Genomic DNA, 18731 nt, shown 5'->3' with positions numbered 1-18731 from the left:
CATTAAAGCAGACAATTTGCCTGTCTTATTTGAATAACGTTAATAGGATTGTAAATGTAAATTGTAAATTCAAATTTATTGTTTAATATTTTTCGTTGACGCTTATTTTAAATTATTATCATTGAATTTAATTAATTTTCAGTTAACTTCGGTGAACAACTTACAATTAATATGATGGTTAACAAAGGTGGTATATAGTTAATACACTAAGTAAAGTAGAATTAAGACATTTCGGGAAAAACACATCGACTTATTAAGTCTTTGACTTAACATGGGAATTCCTAGTAAGACGTCATTATTTTTACTAACTTCGAATTTCATTGTCTTATTTTTATAACACGTGTTATGGACTATAATCACTAATGATAATGATGCAGGTAAGAACATTTTGTTCGAATTACAAAGTCCATATAATTTGAGATACTGAGTATTTGACGGTTCATTGAAACGGAACGGCATTTTTTTTTCGACTTAATGAATTTCAAGTTATAAAGACTATTTTCAGGTTTCTTAAATCACGAGTATAGCTTTTTTCACATAAACAATTTATATTTAAACATCTATTGATATCGCCATAAATCATTCCAAACATTTAAGTCAAAGAATTCATCAAGTGATTAATGATTCTTGAATCATTGGGCGTGTTCGGAGACTCTAAATAACGACCTGTCACTAGAATTGAACACGTAATTAATTGTTACAATTTAACATTTCACAAAACCGAAGCCAAACAAAAGGATCACAATCTTCAATGACGGTATACTTATTAGAAACCAGTGTTATTTGAGTTTTTTTAACAGAAATAAGTATCAATTGTTGTTACAATTTTTTTTAGATAATTTAAAAGCATTCAAATGACGCTGCAGCGTTAACTGCGATATTTAACATTCTCTAATAGTGGGGTTCTGAGACCAAAATCTCAGTTTAAAAGATGTTAGCTCTGTTTTGTCAAAAATAATGAAAGGGATGACGACATAATACAGAGATTTCCGTCTCAGAAACCACCGGTAAGAGCAATTTTGTTTTATATATCATGTTGTAAAATAAATATACTTACATATTTTAGTATGAAATATTTTGAACTTTAAGTTAAATCATATGATAAAAGATATCTAGGAAGAAAAAACTTTCAACTGAGCTTTGCACCATTAGTTCTGTCCGACAAAGCATTAGTAGAAATCTGGCCACTATAATGAGACCTCTCTGACCTGACCCGTGCTCTTTGTAATGCCTTTAAAGACTGAAATCACTGAGTAAGCGGAAGGATCATTTTACAATTGTACTTTAAATACGACTCCGATAATATTTACCTATCTTTATTCTAAAATTCAAGTCTTATTTTATTCGAAACCTTAATATTTAAAGAAAATAACCTTTATAAAATCTATATATATAAAAGAAAGTCGTGTTAGTTACACTATTTATAACTCAAGAACAGCTGAATCGATTTGACTGAAAATTGGTGGGCAGGTAGCTTAGAACCAGGAAACGGACATAGGGTAATTTTTACCCCGTTTTCTATTTTTATTCCGCGCGGACGGAGTCGCGGGTAAAAGCTAGTAATTTATAAACGCACTCGCAACTAAATAGCATACATAATTGTTACCAAACCAATTCTAAGGAGAAATGTACACTAAGATGTTTTACCATTCTAATTTCTAGCCTAGCGTTCGCTAGAGCTATACGAGAGCTGAAAGCAATAACTTTGTACTCGAATTCGCGATATTAGTGGGCATCGGTTTCCCGTCGGGCGCGGCCAGTGTAATTAGAGCCATTGTGCTGACCGATAGCCTTTGTGATGCGTGTATTTGTTCAGGCGACCGGCGGGGTAGAAGGGTCATTGTATACTTGCGGTCCGAAAGCGTAGTCATAAATATTCGCCGGTGACTGCGCCCGGCCCAGGGCGGCGAGTGCGGTTGTTTAACTTTAACGCTATTAATCAGCGGCCACCCGCCACGATACAAATTTATCGAATTAATTCGTTAAATCTTCTTTTATTTAATTTTATTCTTTTATCCGAACTCAGTCGTTTAGTCCACACTGAGGGCACGCTTCAGGAAACATTAAACAACTTTAAGTGTGGCAGTGTTAAACGAAATTAGTTGACGTGATTACTCAATGCCTCTTAAACTTTTGTTCAAGATCAATTTAATGAACAGAAAATATTCTTTTAGAATTGTAACACACTGCGGAACTTACTACCAAATGAACTAAAGCAGAATAGATTGTAGTTTTGTCATTAAAATATAAATATTCAATAGTTTGTTATATTAATTGTTCTTTGCGTGATGTACTATAGATATATAGATATGTAGAAAGACGTTAATAAAAAAGTGGCACTATCAGTTATCTGATAATGCCCCTAAATTACGTTGAAATAAATGCTAATTGAGATATTGTGCAAGTCTACCCCAAAAATATCAAGTTATACTATTGAGAAGAACATTTAAAAAATTACAATTCGAATACATTTATCTTCTTTTCGCAAATAAATATAAAGATTTTCGAGAGAAGTTTCGAGCACTTTACTATTCATGGGTACAAATTGAAAATAGGTGAAAAATACGTATAAATGTAGTATAGTTAAAATATAAAAATTGCCTAAATATAAGAAATCACTAATAAAATTCTAGAAATCGACATCCACAAGTCTGACGGTTGCCGTTCCGAGTGGGTGGAGGTACGTGACGGGTATCTACCAAACGCACCAGTACTTGGACGGATCTGCGGCGCCGGCAAGGGGCCTATGATGAGATCTACAGGCTCCCGACTCACTGTGGTATACCAGCCGGGACTGAGACCCAAACCCCATAGAGGATTCAGAGCACATTATGAGGGTAAGTGTGAATTTATACGACACTAAATTTAGCACGTCGAGTACTCTTCTACCCGCTAAGCCTTGGAGAGTACATTTTTCTTTTATTCAACAGTTGATTTCATTTATTTAAGAAATGAATATTTCATTTTGATGTATTCCCCTCAATTAGGGTTGGCAACAAGCAGGCGGTTGTCCGTAATAATTAAGCCATAACATTAAAGTTTATAAAACCTTCTACGCCGACCCCACCTTAGTAGGATAAGGCCAGAATACATAGTTTTATAATAACTTAATTGTTTTCCTGTTTAAAATTTCCTTCGAAAAGTGCCTAACACAAAAATATAATTGTCTCAACTTACTTAGTCCCAAATTGGTTCAGTAATTTAATAAATCGACCCTCGAATCAATCAACGAAAACTCGATTATCATGACTTATTCCCCTCGACCTAAAGATTGGGGAAAACGTGATCAAATATTACAAAATATCGTATAAATGAGATTTATCTGTAAGTTCTTCAATATCTTGCAACATTAATGTTTTCATGTCTTCATATATTTGAGTTAATGCCTTCGGAATTTCCTTTCATATGGATATCAAAATTCTATTTGATTTTATTGTGGAAATAAAAAGAATCGTTATTAAAAGCAACATCTTTGGACATTCATTCATCTCTATGCTGCACATTCTTCATAAAACCTTCCGTTAAAAAGACTTTCCTTGTATACAATGGAAACAACAATTTACGTGAATTAGAAGTAATGTGAAGTAGAGTGAAGTGGTCTGATTTTAGTCCTCTTTCCCTTCCCACCCTTTTCTTATAAGGAAAGGAAGGAAAGGGAAGGTAGATTTGAAGAAGGAGGGAACGCATAGGAAGAGGAATCATTATCTCCCAGTGCGTTCCTACTCCGTCGATTAAAATTAGGTAACAGCGGTGGCTTCACCATTTCAAGCGGCCTTAGCAGCCGGCAGCCTTAGAAAATAAAAAAATACATATATTTTGTGTATCGCTATTTCTCTTAAAAGTTTATCTACAATGGATGATAAAATTCAAATTATTTACAGCGGTGTGTGGTGGTGATATAGAAGTAGATAACAATGGTCACTTGGAGTCCCCCAACTATCCTGATGACTATCAACCAAACAAACTTTGTATCTGGAGACTTTCTGTACCACAGGTCAGTATCTAACATAATAAGGTATCTTTTACACAAACAATTAACAGAGCCGCCGACTGTGAGCAAGCATACTGCAAGCTTAGTGTAAAATCACACTACGCTATGAATAAGCGTAGTGGTAGAGTCGCTTTTTTCGCTTTGAAGCAAATGTTAAATTTTAATAAAAAAAAAACACGCGTTACGCGCGCTCGCTTTCTGCGTCTGTAAACATGTTTGTTTAAGTAATTAATGATAATATTAGAAAACAATATCAAAACGTTTCCGATGAATTGTTTACATGCAGTCCGATTCCAACACATCGGTAAGAATGCTATTAGAGAAACAGATCACTTCGTTAAAGCTGCTAAACATCAGAACATGTGTCAAAAAGCATTCATCTTTATCCTAGTCCATTATTGCAAAAATCCAGTTTCATTTTCAAAATATTTAATTCATTAAAGACTTAATTGTATGCCAATCAGTCTGCTATTTGTAGTTTCATCCACTATATTGCTTATTTCTTCTAGTACTGAAAGTGCATCGAACTTTTCCCTTCATGTCACTTTGAAAATAAGATAAAAACAACTCTTTCATGTATTTTGCTGTCCCTCCATATTCTGTAGATTAAACTGACCCTTTACACCTTATAACCTTTACACCTTTTAACCTTTACACCTTTTTACCTTACACCTTTTAACCCATACACCTTTTAAGCTTTACACCTTTTAACCCATACACTTTTTAACCTTTACATCTTTTCTAGTTCACAACATTGTTTTTTTTTAACTCCAATTCTATGTTTACTCATATTCTTAATTTGTTTCTATTTTATTAGGATTATCAAGTGGCGTTGCGTTTCCATTCGTTCGAGGTAGAGAACCACGATACCTGTAACTACGACAAGGTGAAGGTTAGAGATGGGGACTCAATGGATAGTCCCCTCATCGGTATGTTCTGCGGACACAAGATACCGCCTGATATCAGGTAAAATGAAACTGATGTTATTATTCTTTCTTAAACAATATTACCTTTCGCATACCATCCATCTTTAATTGATGCCCAAAAAGGCAATAGATGTCTTCAATGAAAAGGTTATGTCTATCTTTTTCCTTCGATTTTTAACCATACCTTTCTCTCTCTGTCTCTGCTACATTCAGTGTCTTCAAGCTTTCTTCTTAAGTGTAGATTTAGCGTGAGAAAACTGCACTTATTTCTTTGTCAGTGGCAAATTAACTCTCAGTTTGTTAAACTTTAAAAATCTATAACCTGGTGAAACAAATACAGGTCCACCTCTAACAAGTTGCTGGTGATCTTCGAGTCGGATAGCTCTGTGCAGAAGGCAGGCTTCTCAGCGACATTTATGAAGGAATTCGACGAGTGTGCCTCCATCGACCACGGCTGCAGCCACTCCTGTGTTAACACGCTGGGGGGCTACGAGTGTGCCTGTGATATTGGCTACGAACTCCACTCGGATGGCAAGAAGTGTGAGAGTTAGTATACATGCTTCTAAAATCGTTTCTAACAATAAAACCTGAATTTAAAACCAGACCCATTTACTTACATGTTGATCATCTTCCTAGCTTTTCTCAATCACATGGGGTCGGCACACAAGGTTTTATAAACCTTAAAGTTTTGGCTTAAGTTTTAAGGCCGGCCGCCTGACTGTTACCAACTCTACTTTATTTAAATGTTGATACTTCACCTTAACTGATATATCGTAAGTTAAGCGTAGCTTATCATTTGAGAGTCTTAAGCCTTATCTGATGTCATACGACAATGGTAAGGATTTTGTTAACTATTAATATAGGTATTTTTATAAATTAAACTTTTGCCACTTCTTTCCATTAACATTTTTCTAGGTTCCGATGAAGATATGTTTATCTTCGTCATTATTTTTGACCTTCTCTGATATTTGGCATAGGAATTGTAGCATCCATTGATTTCCAGATGCGTGTGGCGGCGTACTGTACGGTCCGAATGGAACTATAACGTCTCCTTCGTTCCCCGACTTGTACCCGCCGTCGAAGAACTGTCTGTGGGAGATAGTGGCACCTTCGCAGCATCGCATCACACTCAATTTTACACACTTTGATCTAGAGGGCACCAACAATATGTATCATCAGGTAAAGTCATGAATGTTTATGTCAAAGAATACGAAAAACCAGTATAGTGTCTTGTGAAGTTACATGTTAGCGTACCTAGAGTAGACATTTCGAAAGAAGAAAATAATGACAAATATAGAGATCCCCAGTGTATAATTCTTTTACTTTCAGTTCTATATAAATAACTATATATGTATAGCGTGAATTTCAATTTTCGGAACACTTTACTGTCTTTATTCTTTTCAAAGTCAATGAGAAGGATGGCAACATTGTCTTATAGGTATTACAACAGTGAAAACCCATTACATAATATAATCTGTATGTATTTATTTCAGGAATGTGAGTACGACAGTGTGACAGTGCACTCGCGTCTCGGGGACGAGGTGCTGCGACGTCACGGCGCCTTCTGCGGCTCCGCGCTGCCGCCACCTGTCACCTCCGACGGCAATGTGCTGCGTGTGCAGGTAAACTGCGTTAACTATTGACTACCTATTCACATTCCAACAAGAGCAAGTGTCAATAAATGCAATGCCCATGTCATGTAATATATATTTGTAATACAGTTGCTCAAAAAGTGGCGTATTACAAGGAAGTAGACCTTTTCTGAACTCATGCGTTCTCGTACGATTGTCAACCCAAACTGTAGAAATTTGTCAAAACTCTTTGCAATGACATGCTTTTCCTACTTGTAATGAAATATACTATACCTAAGTTTAGACCACCAGGTACCATCCATACCATCTGGACGGCTGGCATTCCACAACAGTGCGGTTCTCGCGAAATTTCTTGCCGCGCACGGCCGCGTTGTGGAATGGTCTGTCCTCGGCGGTATTTCCAAACCACTACGACTTAGGGTCCTTCAAGAAGCGAGCGTAACACCATCTCAAAGGCCGGCAACGCATCTGTGATTCTCCTAGTGTTGCGGATGTCCATGGGCGTCGATGATCACTTCGGTGTTCGCGACCCCTTCTCTTAAAAAAAAAATAGTTACCTATAAGTAGAATTTCTTGTATGTCAGTTTACATCAGACACATCGGTGCATCACTCCGGGTTCGCGGCGACGTATTACATGGACGTGGACGAGTGCGCGGAGAACAATGGCGGGTGCCAGCACGAGTGCCGCAACACGCTGGGCGGCTTCGAGTGCGCCTGCCACAGCGGCTTTGCGCTGCATCACAACCGCCGCGACTGCAAGGAGGGCGGCTGCAAGTACGACATCACGCTGCCACACGGAACTATATTCAGGTACCCACACTTTTGTCTACTTTTGAAGTTGAAACAGATTAATTTAATAATGTAGTTATTTCCTGTGCAGAAAAAGGCATATTTCCAACAGTCTAGTGTCAACTATACATATTGTATAAGGAATCAATGTAGTTTCTATTAACTGCAATCATATTGAGGTTAAAGCCATCATCTAGACGTACGAAGAACCTCTACAAAGTTATATCACAGTTACATCAGCATTATGAAAAACTTGTGACTAATATAATTAATGATTATTTCCAGTCCAAATTATCCTGACACGTATCCATCAAGGAAAGACTGTGTTTGGCAGTTCTCCACCACACCTGGTCACCGCATTAAACTCATTTTCAACGTATTCGAACTGGAGTCACATCAGGTATATGTAACATTAATTTCATATAATGTGACTTATCTCATTACACAATAACAACAATCTCTTTATATCGAAAATCGATTCAAGCTTAAAGTCAAAGTCATTCATAATAATATTTTTTACGTGTTAGGAATGTACATACGACCACGTGTCGATATACGACGGAGCGTCAGCTGACGAGAAGACTCTCGGTCGTTTCTGCGGCGCCAAACTGCCGCACCCCGTCGTCGCCTCACAGAACCAGATGTACGTCGTCTTCAAGTCTGACGCCTCCGTACAGAGGAAGGGATTCCTTGCGACATATTCCACTGGTATATAGTTAATTAAAATACAAAAATACGCATTTGATATGAATTAGTGTACGTAACTGATATTTATCAACAATATCAGGAAATATGTCAACAAAAAAATCTAACCAAAAGTACAAATTTGTGCTATTGTTCTTTATGGACACTAAACCGTAATAAGTTTTATTTGTCATCTTACAGAATCTGTTTTATATTTTTTGTTCTTTCTAGCTTGTGGTGGCTATCTGTCAGCTACAGAGACAGTAAAGCATCTCTACTCACATGCACGATACGGACACGACTCTTACGAGTCGCGGGCGAACTGCGACTGGAGTATTGTAGCGCCAATGGGCCATTTCGTGAAGCTAACCTTTTTGACATTCGAGTTGGAGCCAGAAGTCAACTGCGGTTATGACTTTGTACAAGTTTATGGCGGGCTAGAGGGCAGCGCGGGCGACTATGGCAGCTTCTGTGGGACAAAGGTAAAGACGTTCAGCCATAATTCGACAAAAAATATAAAACGCTTGATATATTTATTAGTTTATTGCAAATCACAATAATTATTTTTCGAAATATATGTTTTTCTAAAATAATAATAATATTAACTTCTCATCTTAATTTATTTTATACAGACTCCACCAGAGATAGTGTCCACAACAGAAGCATTACTTGTAAAATTCCGAACAGATGATTCGATAGTTTTCAAAGGCTTTTCGGCATCTTATCAAGCGGTTAAACCTGAATTGTGGAGCGAAGAGGATAGTTCTGAAGGAGGAGAAATTGAAGAAGAAGATGAACGTATGCCTCCTTTGGTAGTGGGCAGGCGCGGCATGCGAGCTCCTTTGCCGAGGTTCGTGAGACGGCCAACGTGACGGTGGCCGATGAAGAGACATCCGAGACATCGGCGGCCGCATCGCAATAGTAATCGATTAAAATCGGAAAACGGCGCAATGTAATCGATTTTCTTGACAAATAATAATGCTGCCGTATTAAACATTTCTAAACCGCCGACTATTCTGACATTGCCAAGTTTTTAAAGGAGAGAAGTGATTGAAAAATAAAAAACCTTCCGATATTATTTACTTCATATAGGTTAATTTATTTCATTCCATAGTTTGTTTTATAAATTTTTAGGAATTAAGTAAAATTCCGGAAGGTTACAAGTGGTCGTATATTTTGAGAATACGTTTTGCATAACAAGGTTTTTGGGATTGGTTTATTTGACTGATTTAAAATGTAAATAAATTATTTTTTAAGGAAACTTAGGTGTAATACTTAATTCTGTTAGCGGTTACCAAAAATACTCAGTCATTTAGATCATAGTGATAACATGATGTTTATTTCGTGCCATACCAAGTACACCTTTATAAACCAAAGAAACTTCTTTCGTTACATTTATGTGCCATAAATCATTTATTTTTTACTTAATCCCGTTAAACATAATAGATTTTATTTAAAAAATAAATTACAATCCTGTGTACTTATTCGAATTGACTAACATTTTCTACTATAATAGTGCATTACCATAATTCACTTTTATATCCTAATTGACTTTATATCGTAAGTGTGTAAGGAGCTATAAAGCTATAGAATATAATTAAAAATGACAATACATAAATAATAACTTTTTAAATGCTAAGTATTGAAACTCATATCACATTATATCTTTTGTAAATAAACACAAAAGATAAGTTTGGCAAGTTTGTAATATTGATTACATGTATTTAAATGGAAAATGAATAAGTACGTATAGGCTAACGTTCATAATTTAATTGCCATATAAAATAATTTTACATTTCAGCTTTTTATTTATGTGATAGGTGATGTAAATCCAATTAATCAATAATAACAATTGTAAAATTAAATTAAAACGACCATGTTATACTTTTAGTAAAGTAAGTTATATTCAGCAATCGTAGTGACGTTCATAAAGATAGAATTGAATTATGAATTGAAATTGGTACCAATTCTAAGATTAGCATTTTGTAAAATGTTTAGATAGTTACGATTATTGTGCCAAAACTTGATACTTACCTAGTTATAGTTTATTTAAGTTAGTGTTTTATAATGTAGAACTTATTTATATGTAGAAAGGTTACATAATATTATTTTTATTAAACCAGAAAAAAATACTTGTCTTTCATTTAAAACTAACTTTATAAAAGACTAGTCTACTAAGATGCCGTGTACATCCTGGTGCCGCCAACAGATGTTTTACTGTGTTCAATCGCTGTTAATAAAAATATTTCATCTAAAACACGGTCAAACAATTACGTATTCACGATTGTTAGGAAACTAAGACCACGTGTTTCATATCATTATTTTTGTTTTCATGGCCCAAACATTTCTGGAAAAAATTAACTCTTATTTTAAAGAAAATGAGACGAACAAAAATATGTTTTTATACATGTCCATGCAGAGGAAACACACTTTTGTTTCGAAATATTTTCTAGCAAAATTCATGTTCACCAATGGTAACATTGATAGTTGTCTATGTCTTTATTGGTGACTGGTAACATTGATAAAAAACTTTCAAACAGTTCAAATTGAAACTGTCAATCTGTCAGTGTCATGATTTTATTAACTATACTTGTGTCACGTCAGAAAGAGTTCATACGTAATGTTATTTATTTATGTGATTTCCTTTTTGTTACAAAGTTTCTGACGAATAGCCACATTTTTTAAATCTAATAGTAATTAATCAATTTCACTATACACAAATGGCTGCGATAGCTTTAAAGATTAAAAATAAGGATGGTCAGCATGTTTTAAAAGATTTGACCTCTGAAAGTACAGTGGGCGAATTGAAAATATTTCTCTCTAGTTTATCGGACGTTGGTATAGAAAGAATTCACGTGTTATTTGGTTATCCACCAAAACCTCTCGACATTAGCAATGACAACAAAAAGTTAAATGAAATTGGTTTGAAGACAGGTGAAACTTTAATTTTGGAAGAAAAGCAAGTTCAAGAAAATGTGCAAAAAAATGAACCAGAGAAGCCTCTAGAAAACGGTGTAGCATCTCATGAGACTATAGGGTCATGTCGACCAGGTATTCTAATGAAAAAAGTAGTCCCTCCAGATAACTCTTGTTTATTTACTAGCATAGGTAAGTTATTAAAAATATACGTTTTACCGAAGACTGTACAAAACCTTTTGGTAAATAAAAATCAACCTAACCTAACCTACAGATGTTGGCAAAGGAATACAATATTGTCTGTGCAATCAACCTAACCGCACTAGGTCAATGTGGCCACCCCTGACATGATTTCCTCAATGCCTCTCAGTTGGAAAGTATATAAGCTGACAATGATACAGAATCCTAAATTTTTACACAACCAAGTGTGTTACATAAGCATATAATGCAATTTACTTAACATTGATTCTTTAAAAAGAAATTATCAAATACGTTTGTATTTATTACATTGAAATGGATTTACAGGTTTTGTACTAAATGGTAATGTGGATACTAGTGTCCACACTTTAATGCGACAGATTATAGCAATGGAAGTGGCGAGTGATCGTGAGACTTACAATGAAGGAGTGCTCGGTCAGCCCAATGCAGATTATTGTGCCTGGATTCAGCAGCCGAGCTCCTGGGGTGGTGCTATTGAGGTATACATTATTTAATTTTTTTATTGATGCTTTTAGTAATATCAACCCATTTGCAAGTTAATATTAGTATCATAAAATCCTTTTGGCGTCAAATCAAAAGGTCAACAAGTCTAAATGATTTAACAAAACTAGTAATAATAATTTTATTAGAAGAATGAATATCTTTGCTTTAGTGTTATATAACTGCTTGTTATTTAAGATAAGTTATGTAATTGAATGAAACAAGTTTTGAATATTTTGAAATAGGTTGAGCAAATTATTATGTCTCCATTATACAGCCAAACCTAGATAATGAAGAGTCCTAGGGAGTGCAACATTTTTTGCTTATAGAGCCGTCTTTTCCGAGTTTCTTGCTTATGTAGGTTGTTCATCGGTTCATCACAATGACTCTCATTTCTTTTCAGAGGTTTCTTACTTACTCAATTCTCACTTATCCAGGTTTGACGATATTAAGAAAATTTACTAATTTGCAATATAATTTAATTTATTGAAATTAAGTTAAATTGCAATGAAACTAAGTATAAGATGACAATATTTGATCTTGGTTTAGAATAATTATAGACGTAAATGATAATTTATTTAATATTTTAGGTGGCTATATTATCTCGTTTCTATGGAATTGAAATGGCGGTTGTGGATACATTAAATGCAATAATTAATAGATTTGGTGAAGATAAGAATTATGGACAGAGAGTGTTTCTGTTGTTTGATGGAGTACACTATGACCCTCTTTACTTGGAACAATCTGATGTAAGTATAATTTTGAAAGTATTAGCTTTTGAAAAACACCTATTAAATTAAGGGAATTAGTAAAATGCTGTAAGAATGCGGTAAAAATCAGATGCTTTATTTACCAACTGTAATTTCATCAGGTGGAATTGTGTTCAAGGGCTAGCTTACTCAATAATGAAAATAAACTGAAAACAGTAAACAGTTTTTTTTAATCATACGGTGGTAAACGAGAGAGTGGCCAACTGAATTAGCCGAAATAGCGAAGCGATCGCTACCCATAAATAGATACAGGAGTGAACTGACAGAAAGAGAATATTAATCCTTCCTATGCATTCCCGCCTTCGTCAAATCCATTTCACTTCCCTTTATTTCCTTTAAAAAAACGAGTGGGAAGGGAAAGAGGACTAAAATTAATCCTCCATCACCACACTCATCAGATGAAACTCGGAATTTCTTCCATTTCACGTCTGTCTTCTTTGTGGTCGTGATATTTCACCGGACGGGCCGGTCAATTCCTGCAACTCATGTTGTTACTGGCATCTAGCAACTATGTAATGCTTCATATCTTTGTAATATTATTTCAGGGAGGTGTCCAAACAATATTCCCTTCTGAGGACATGGAAATATATAGAGAGGCGGAACAATTAGCTCATGAGGCTAAATCCTCGCGTCAGTTCACTGACCTCAACAAATTCACGCTAAAATGCCTTGTCTGCAATAAATTCCTCACGGGACAAGTTGAGGCTCAACGTCACGCGAAAGAAACTAAACACACAAACTTTGGAGAATTCTAGCACCGTCTGTATTCTCATAATGTAGATTAATGATTCATTTTATTGCTGGCAACACTAAATATCTATGGTCAAATGTCACAAATAAATTTGACAGTTAAAAATGGATTTGTTAATTACTCGTCTTAAAGTGACTTTTTATAGCTTGGAAATATGCAGAGCTGGGCATTAACTCGTTAATCCGTTAATCGTTAATTAACGAAGTTAACATTTTGCTTAACGGATTAACTTTTAAGTTAACTTCAAAAAGTGTTAACGCTTTTGTTAACTTCCGTTAAACTCAACTTCCGTTAATAAAAGTCCGTTAATCGTTAAATTAGAAACTTGAGACGTGCTGTCATTTTGTTTAAATTACCCGCCACGCTACGCTCGTAAGTTCAACTATGTTGGGCGACTGTCGGCAACTCGAATGGTGAACGAACGAGTTGATAATTGATATATGTGAAGTTCGCGTGCAAGTGTGATGCATCAGAGCGTCCGGGAAAGACGTGACCAACAGGACCAAAACAAAAGAAGGTTCAAAATAGTAAATTTCATAACGAGTATATAAAAGCACGAGTATGTAATAGCCCACATTCCGAACGCTCTTCGTCCCTGCAATACGTCACTTTTTGAGCAACTGTATTAAAAACACTTTTTTACTCGTGTTTTTTCTTTACTTTTCCAAACTCGTGCGTTTGGAAAAGTAAAACCAACCACGAAGATTTTACAAAAAAAAATCATTGAAGTTTTTATGATTCATGCAAATATTTCTAAAAAGAAGCTCCTAATTTGTTACAATATCAGATTTAATGATTTGATTCTATGAATTAGGTTGGTTTCATTTTATTTCATCTCATTAAATTTCATTTTCATTTCATATCAATAAAAATAATCTATTGAAGACTTGGCTGTTTGGGCATAGTTCCCTTTGCCTACCCAGAATGGGTGAAGAAAACAAAAAAATCTCTGTTTATATTCTATTGCGGTTGGCGCTATTTTCCAAACATTTTAGTTAGTTGAGTTTATTGTGTTTTTATTATTATATTAAATTGCTTCATTTTTTCGAAACTGTATTAAAATAGTTGTTTAGTACATGGGCGGAACTGTCATCACAACTTGTGCCAACTGTCAACCCTCACCTTCGGCTGCACCAGTGGTCGGGTAGACATTTGTCGGAACACTTTGCAATGACAGGCTTTCCGCACTCGTAATGAAATATAATATAAAGCATTCATACTTGTCTCTAATACTAATGTTTTATAGAATTAAGATTAATATTATATTAATAAAAAATAATTTTTATAATTAAAATAATCAAATTAATATTTTAAACAAGTGTCGCCGCAATAAGTGTGAATTTAGTATGTATAATTTTGGTATGGTTAACTGTTAACGATTAACTTTAACTTGCGTTAAATTTTCGAGAATTTAACGCTTTAACGATTAACGAAGTTAAATTTTTAATTAACGAATTAACGATTAACGAAGTTAACTTTTCGATTAACTGTGCCCACCTGTGGAAATATGAATTATATTTAACACAATCTCGAAATTATTGTACATTTGAAATGAACTAAACGTTAATTTTTTTTTTGACAAAATATTTTTTTTTGTCTTATAATCTAATCTAGCCTGGTGGAAGTGGCACTGTTATTGCGGTTAATTTTATCAGAATTTTTTTTAGGCATAGAAATACATGCTATATTGGCTATTTAAGTTTCTCTTTTCAGGTTAGAAAAATTTGTCGCACTATGTGCAACTACGTAATCATTCTGGGTTATAATGTTTTAACGTTTTAAATATCAAGAATTTTTTTTTGTCAATTTTAAAGTTAAAGTTTTATTTTGAATATTTAATTATGGCATTACTTGTTTTTTTCCGTCCTACGTTTTTTTATCTCGAGTATTTTTTTTAATATCTGAATATTAGAAAACTCCAAAAATATTTGAACATATACACTAGGGTGGCCCAAAAAAATAAAATTTTTGTTTTTTTCGATTCTCGTGTGAAAATATGTGAGTTTACTATGTTTTAAGAACCTCCACCAAAGGACAGGTTAAAAAAAAATTCTTAAAAGGTCGCTCAGAATTTTTGAAAAATTCCAAAATTGCCGAAAATCAGACTTTTTTTGTTCTAATTTTTTTTCTCTCGTCATGTCATCTTTTTAAGTGTAAAATAATATAAAGATTCTGAAAATTTGACGTCAAAATTTTATTTTCTAAAGGTCGCTCCGAATTTTTATAAATTTCCAAGGTAAATACTTTATATCTTTTTAAAAGAGAAATTTATAAAAATTCGGAGCGACCTTTAGAAAATAAAATTTTGACGTCAAATTTTCAGAATCTTTATATTATTTTACACTTAAAAAGATGACATGACGAGAGAAAAAAATTAAAACAAAAAAACATCTGATTTTCGACAATTTTGGAATTTTTCAAAAATTCTGAGCGACCTTTTAAGATTTTTTTTTTAACCTGTCCTTTGGTGGAGGTTCTTAAAACATAGTAAACTCACATATTTTCACACGAGAATCGAAAAAAACAAAAAAAATATTTTTTTGGGCCACCCTAATATACACAATATTCTGAAATCATAGAGGCATAAAGCGCATAATAAATTTAATAGATAATTTTAAAACTGGACATAATTTTATCTTTGCTAGGTCATATTAAGATAGGATGTGAAAATTAACACTTTCAATGCCACCAATGGCACTGAATGTGTTAAATTAATGTATGGATGGAAGAATTATTTTAATATTAGAGTATATAGATTATAGTAGCTTTTTCATGCATCAACCACTGCCATTAATAATAAAAAATCATAATAAGACTAACATCACAAACATGTTGCCTTGAAAATAATTGTTGATGAATTCTATTAAAATGTTCTTTTTTATGGGATAATGTTTTGACAATATGTGGTGTTACCACCATTTGTCTGAGACCAGAATAAAAATGTAACGAGTTATTTATAGAGAACAGATTTTTACGAGAATAAATATTTCACGATCCAAATTGATTTTTAATTTAAAACCGTAAATTCATATCAGATTTAAACTTTTTTTATAATTGAACTAATAAATGAAAGTATGGATGGATGTTAGTTGTGGATGAATGGATGGATCTATATGAAAAACATGTCACTCAACCGCCAAGAACCAATGTTTTCGAATTACAAGACATTCTTACGGTGAAGGGAAACTTGATACAACCAGCACATATTTGGGAAGAAATTCAAAGATATTTGTGAAGTCAAACCTGCACTAGTCCACGATTAACTATATAGCCTCATCCCTAACCGGGTAGGCTACAAGCCCTTCGGTCTAGCTCTAGATATATACGACACATGTCACTCTGGAATAAAGTCTAGAGAAGCAAACTCCATATAACAGCTAATGGGGTTGAATTAAAAGGTTAAATAAAAAAAGAACACTAAATTTATTCGATTTATTTTTAACACAAAAATGTACAATGTCAATAAATATAGCTAGTCACATCGGCTTTCTATCACTTGTCCTTTAATTTCTTTACTCACTTTATACAAGTTGTTTTACAACTTTACCTTATCTTTACCTCACGCTAACACTTGTTTAGGGATGGTCGATGTTCATTCGATAAAACATCGATAAAGAATAGCGATTTATCTTCATTTACTTTTGAGAAATCGATATTCTATTTTAAATTTAAAACAATTATCTAAAATCAATCAAATACAATTTAAGGTGACTCGTAATTTTGAAAATAATCTGTATAAAACAGTAATTTTAAAGCGCCAAGAATGTATTGACAATAATTTATGTATGTGTTTCACGGAAAGATTATAACCTATCTAATCGATGTTAGATTAACATGAACCATCCCTTTTCTGATAACAGTTGTGCAGTTTCCTGGGCCATCCATAGACTATAGTATCGATATTTTCCATAGACAAATTTACTACACAATTATTGCAACACTGTAACATCGTATACAATGCGCTTTTTTCTAACAGATAATAAATATCAATTATATTCTCACACAACCTTCAGTGTCCCCGAAATTGTATTTAACCGTGTGCTCTCCGGTTACCATGCCTTGGTGATATGAAATGTTTATTTAGCGTTATACGATTTATAACATAAAAAAACAATTATATTTATATTTTTTTAATAAATATCGTTGCCAAATCAATATCTGTTATTTGCAAAAAGTTATGCATTTTTATTTTACAACTAATAAGGAATACGTAACAAAATGAATAAAGATATATACAAGGTTACTTCCAATCAAAAAAATTGATAAAACAGAACTGTAATTTTTTTTATTGGTCGAGTAATTTTGAGGTTATAAAATAAAAAGTATATTTTCTCTACATTAATGTAATTGGCCAGTAAAAACTACCTAAAAATTGAACAGTAAACTAAAGGTTAACACGCAATCGTTCAATCGAGTTTAGTAACGCGCGTTAATATTTATGAAGTAATTAAGATCAAAAATAAAAAAGCCTAAAAATTCAATAAATATTTGACAGCAACACTTATTATCCTGTTTTATCACTTCACTTATGGGGTTTTTATTCAAAATATACAAAACAAGATTGTAGCTTTAACTAATTTATACTAATTCAATGTAAATTGTGTTAGAAAAATCAATGAAACAAGCGTATACTATGGATGCGCCCAAATTATTTCTAATACGCTTTTCATACGTAACCAAAGAACGCGATTTATCCAAACAATGGTTTTAAACAAAGCCCGGTACAGTTAAAGGTTTGCGTTAACTGTGATACTGTACAGTTAGATGGACAGTTAAAAGTTTGCCTACACACTCAGTTTTTAACTATTCGATTAAAATTGAACGTCTGTAGCGGGCTTAAGGGTCGACATTTTGTAAATAAAAAACCCATCATGATATAGAAATTTCTGTAGAAATTGTGAAAAAAAAAAACTTAAATTGTTTATTAAATACCCGATATTGTAAGCTATAGTGTGAAAAAGATTTCCACAGATATTTTTACAAACAACGCAAGAAACAAAACTTTTTAGGTAAGGCCAGAGATTTGTTTAAAATGTTTTGGTTTTGATTTGTAATAATGTATTTGATGTGTTTATTATTAAAGATATCGCGTTATCGTGGATTTCTGAGACCCAAAACCTCCATTTAAAACATATTGTTATCTCTGTTATGTCATAAAGATGTTTTATATAGAGTTTTTGGTCTCAGAAACCTACGGTAAGTTGTTCACGTAAGACAACGCATTAGTAAAAACTAGACAAGCGGTTTGATAAAAATATATCAATCATTTTCTACCTACATAAATACAAGCTTAAAATAATCTCGATTATAAAAACAATGACATTTCTCCAAAGGAGTTTACATTATTTATAGAGTGTCGAATACAAAATATTGCTTATATTTGGCAATATTTTTAACAATATTGTCTATAATAGGCAATATTTTTAACAATATTGTCTAAAATAGGCAATATTTTTAACAATGTTGTCTAAAATAGGCAATATTTTTAACAACATTGTCAAAATTAGGCAATATTTTTAACAACATTGTCTAAAATAGGCAATATTTTTAACAGCATTGTCTAAAATAGGCAATAGTTTTAACAACATTGTCTAAAATAGGCAATATTTTTA

General features: G+C 33.4%; 2 protein-coding genes across 2 annotated transcripts in view; both read left to right on the top strand.

The window, feature by feature from the left end:
• Positions 1 to 9065, top strand: part of LOC106717936 (tolloid-like protein 1) — a 37170-nt gene extending 28105 nt beyond the window's left edge. Inside the window, exons 9-19 of the mRNA XM_045678869.1 lie at positions 2634 to 2837; positions 3882 to 3994; positions 4809 to 4957; positions 5258 to 5463; positions 5921 to 6096; positions 6411 to 6539; positions 7094 to 7320; positions 7585 to 7699; positions 7827 to 8007; positions 8215 to 8465; positions 8616 to 9065. Of these exons, the coding sequence (XP_045534825.1) occupies positions 2634 to 2837; positions 3882 to 3994; positions 4809 to 4957; positions 5258 to 5463; positions 5921 to 6096; positions 6411 to 6539; positions 7094 to 7320; positions 7585 to 7699; positions 7827 to 8007; positions 8215 to 8465; positions 8616 to 8855 (1991 nt within the window). The 3' untranslated portion in view covers positions 8856 to 9065. The remainder of the gene's footprint in view (positions 1 to 2633; positions 2838 to 3881; positions 3995 to 4808; positions 4958 to 5257; positions 5464 to 5920; positions 6097 to 6410; positions 6540 to 7093; positions 7321 to 7584; positions 7700 to 7826; positions 8008 to 8214; positions 8466 to 8615) is intronic.
• A 1497-nt stretch (positions 9066 to 10562) lies between these two features.
• On the top strand, positions 10563 to 13270 carry LOC106717835 (ubiquitin thioesterase OTU1). Its single transcript, XM_014511759.2, has 4 exons — positions 10563 to 11091; positions 11425 to 11597; positions 12189 to 12347; positions 12914 to 13270. The coding sequence occupies exons 1-4, from the start codon at positions 10704 to 10706 to the stop codon at positions 13121 to 13123; spliced, it is 930 nt and encodes a 309-aa protein (XP_014367245.2). The 5' UTR covers positions 10563 to 10703; the 3' UTR covers positions 13124 to 13270.
• Positions 13271 to 18731: the final 5461 nt, after the last annotated feature.

Source organism: Papilio machaon, chromosome 8 (genome assembly GCF_912999745.1).
Source record: "Papilio machaon chromosome 8, ilPapMach1.1, whole genome shotgun sequence".
Lineage (NCBI taxonomy): Eukaryota > Metazoa > Arthropoda > Insecta > Lepidoptera > Papilionidae > Papilio > Papilio machaon.
The sequence above is the reverse complement of the archived record's forward strand: the minus strand, read 5'-3'. Positions and strand labels throughout refer to the sequence as shown.

Excerpts from the sequence above, each read along its gene's own strand:
- LOC106717835 (XM_014511759.2), top strand. The coding sequence starts at position 10,704 with ATGGCTGCGATAGCTTTAAAGATTAAAAATAAGGATGGTCAGCATGTT. Across the intron at positions 11,092-11,424 it reads TTGTTTATTTACTAGCATAG|GTTTTGTACTAAATGGTAAT; the intron begins GTAAGTTATTAA and ends ATGGATTTACAG. Across the intron at positions 12,348-12,913 it reads TTTACTTGGAACAATCTGAT|GGAGGTGTCCAAACAATATT; the intron begins GTAAGTATAATT and ends ATATTATTTCAG.